Here is a 2,269-nt window from a genome sequence, read left to right as displayed (position 1 = left end):
GGAAGCAGTAGATCTGCTGGAGGAGGGCGCAAGTGGAACGGGAGATCTGTCTGCCGTGTAGTTAGTCTGCTCGCCTCCCCTGTAGCTGCCGAGTCGGAGTTGCCTGTGCGCCAGGTTTTTGTTTCCCTCTATGTGGTGGCATTGGTATCGTGCAAAGCTGATTAGGATAGTGATTGTCGGCTCGGGGCAAGGGTCATGTCGATGTGCTCACGATTTTCGACGGCATTTCGGTGTTCCCGGGTGGGCAGCGTTGGCGCTGCCAGGTTCACGGATAGCGCTAGCAGGCCGCGAAATCCTGTGGGGCGAGGTTCTCTGCTGGATGATGATGCATGCTGCAACAGGGTAGGGAACAAGACGAAGCTGAAGCTGGTCGACGGAAAGCTCGGGTCGCGTCGATGCCGGATAGAGGGAGAATCGGCAGTGTGGTAGCAATGAAAGGTCTTGTCACCCATGGCGAGTGGCTCGCACGACCGAGGTGTACGGCGTGGTCGACGGGCTGGCTACGTCATACCAGAAGTTGGCGGGGACCTTTCCAGAGGCGTGGCACCTGGGCAGAGCATGCAGCAATGGCTGCATTCGCTGGATGGTGGAGCGGCACGCGTTGTTTCTTTTTTTTTTTTTTTTCTTCCCTTTGGTCTTTTGCTCCCTTTGGTTGAGCTATCTCTGTTGTGAAGCTGCCTGCGCGTTCGGCCATGTTAGATGTTTTGCTCCCGTCAGTACGAAGGTGGCTACTCCAAGCTCTGCGCCGTGGTGTGCTCTTGCTGTGCTGCGCCCTGGACCTGTCCCCCGAGGTCCTACGAAATCTGGGGCAGGGACCTACCTAGGTACCTAAGACAGGGGAGCGCACCGTCGCCTGTGCCCACTTGCGCGTCCCTGGCCGTCAGGTTGCCCAAGGGACCCCCCCTCTAACGATGATGTGCGCAGGGTTCCATTGACCTTGTCATCTTCATCCGTGTGCCTGTTGTTGCCTGCCTGCCTGCTTTGCCTACTGTTGCTGTCTTCCCGTTCCCGCTCATCTAAACGGCTTGGCTATATGCGTACATGCCTCCGCAGCTTGACTCTGCCTTCTTTTTAAACAAACCTAACCTCCTCCACCCACCCTCTTCCATCACCAGAAACCGACAAAACTACTGAGTCGACGATAGCCTCAATTCCTGACCCGTCCATCCCGATTCTCCCTTCGGCATCCCCCTCATTCCACCATTCTCGCGCCGAGCGCCGCCCAGCAGCTAGCGAATCCACACCCAGCTAGCACCAACCTCGACTCGGGCTTCACAGCTGCGTTACCCAATTACCCAACCAGACGTCTCCGCATTGGGCTACCATCTGGAACATCTACACCACACTAGCCTCACATCGCTGCCCATTGCCAGCCTATGACCGCATTGGTCTGATCACCCCCTTCAGCGCCCTCCTGTCCTACCTTACCTTACCAGTACAGCTCTGGCCCGTCTCGACTCACTGACCAGCTGCTGGCCTTGGCCTCTCTGAAGGGTAGGTAGGTACCCCGTCCAACCCCATTCAACCATCCCCCCCCTTTACCTTTGCGGCGGACGGGAACAGCGAGCCAGCAACCCACCCCCCTCTAGCCGGCCTTCCGTCGTCATCGTCATTACCTTGGCCGTGGGTTGCGTCAGAATTTCCCAACACACCCTGCGACCGACAGCTCTGGTGTCTTGTCTCGTCTCAACCTGACTTTTTAAACTAGTGCAGTCCAGTCCCTACGCCCGTCGCCATGGCCTCCCATGCCACCACCACCACCAGTGCTGGCTACCCGAACCCAAACCCAGATCCTACTCAAAACCTTGCATATCCCCCTCCACCTTCCCACACAGCGCGCACTCCTGCTGCCCTGCATTCCGACGCCTTTGACGCACCAGCCAACGGCCACGGCCACGATCCATACTCTGCCCATCTCCGTCAAAACACCCTCGCCAACGCTCACACATCGCATCCCATATACCCACAGCAAGCCGCCAGCTCCTTGGCTGTGCCATCATCAAATCACGGCCGCTTCACCGAGGAATGGGACGCCAGCCAGCGCGGCAGCAGCATTATTGACGGCCACACTGCCAACAACATGCAGCGCTCCAACTCGTACGCGTCCAACAGCGGCGAGGACCACCTCAGCCTTCCCAGCCGTGGGAACACTCTGAAGAAGAAGGGCTCGCTGCGCAGGAATGCCAGTCTGAAAGCGCAGCGCCAGCGGGCGCCACATGAAACGCCGGCAGCGGGGGCAGTCTGGGCCCTGCAGGCCGACCTTCGACCC

At 58.9% G+C, this 2,269-nt stretch overlaps 1 protein-coding gene across 1 annotated transcript; it reads right to left on the bottom strand.

The window, feature by feature from the left end:
* Positions 1 to 1,655: 1,655 nt before the first annotated feature.
* Positions 1,656 to 1,915, bottom strand: VDBG_09715 (hypothetical protein; the record flags this gene model as incomplete). Its single annotated transcript, XM_002999949.1, has 1 exon — positions 1,656 to 1,915. The coding sequence occupies one exon, from the start codon at positions 1,913 to 1,915 to the stop codon at positions 1,700 to 1,702; it is 216 nt and encodes a 71-aa protein (XP_002999995.1).
* Positions 1,916 to 2,269: the final 354 nt, after the last annotated feature.

Source organism: Verticillium alfalfae, genomic scaffold (assembly GCF_000150825.1).
Source record: "Verticillium alfalfae VaMs.102 supercont1.16 genomic scaffold, whole genome shotgun sequence".
NCBI lineage: Eukaryota > Fungi > Ascomycota > Sordariomycetes > Glomerellales > Plectosphaerellaceae > Verticillium > Verticillium alfalfae.
Note: the sequence above shows the minus strand (reverse complement) of the source record. Positions and strands in the feature narration are given on the sequence as shown.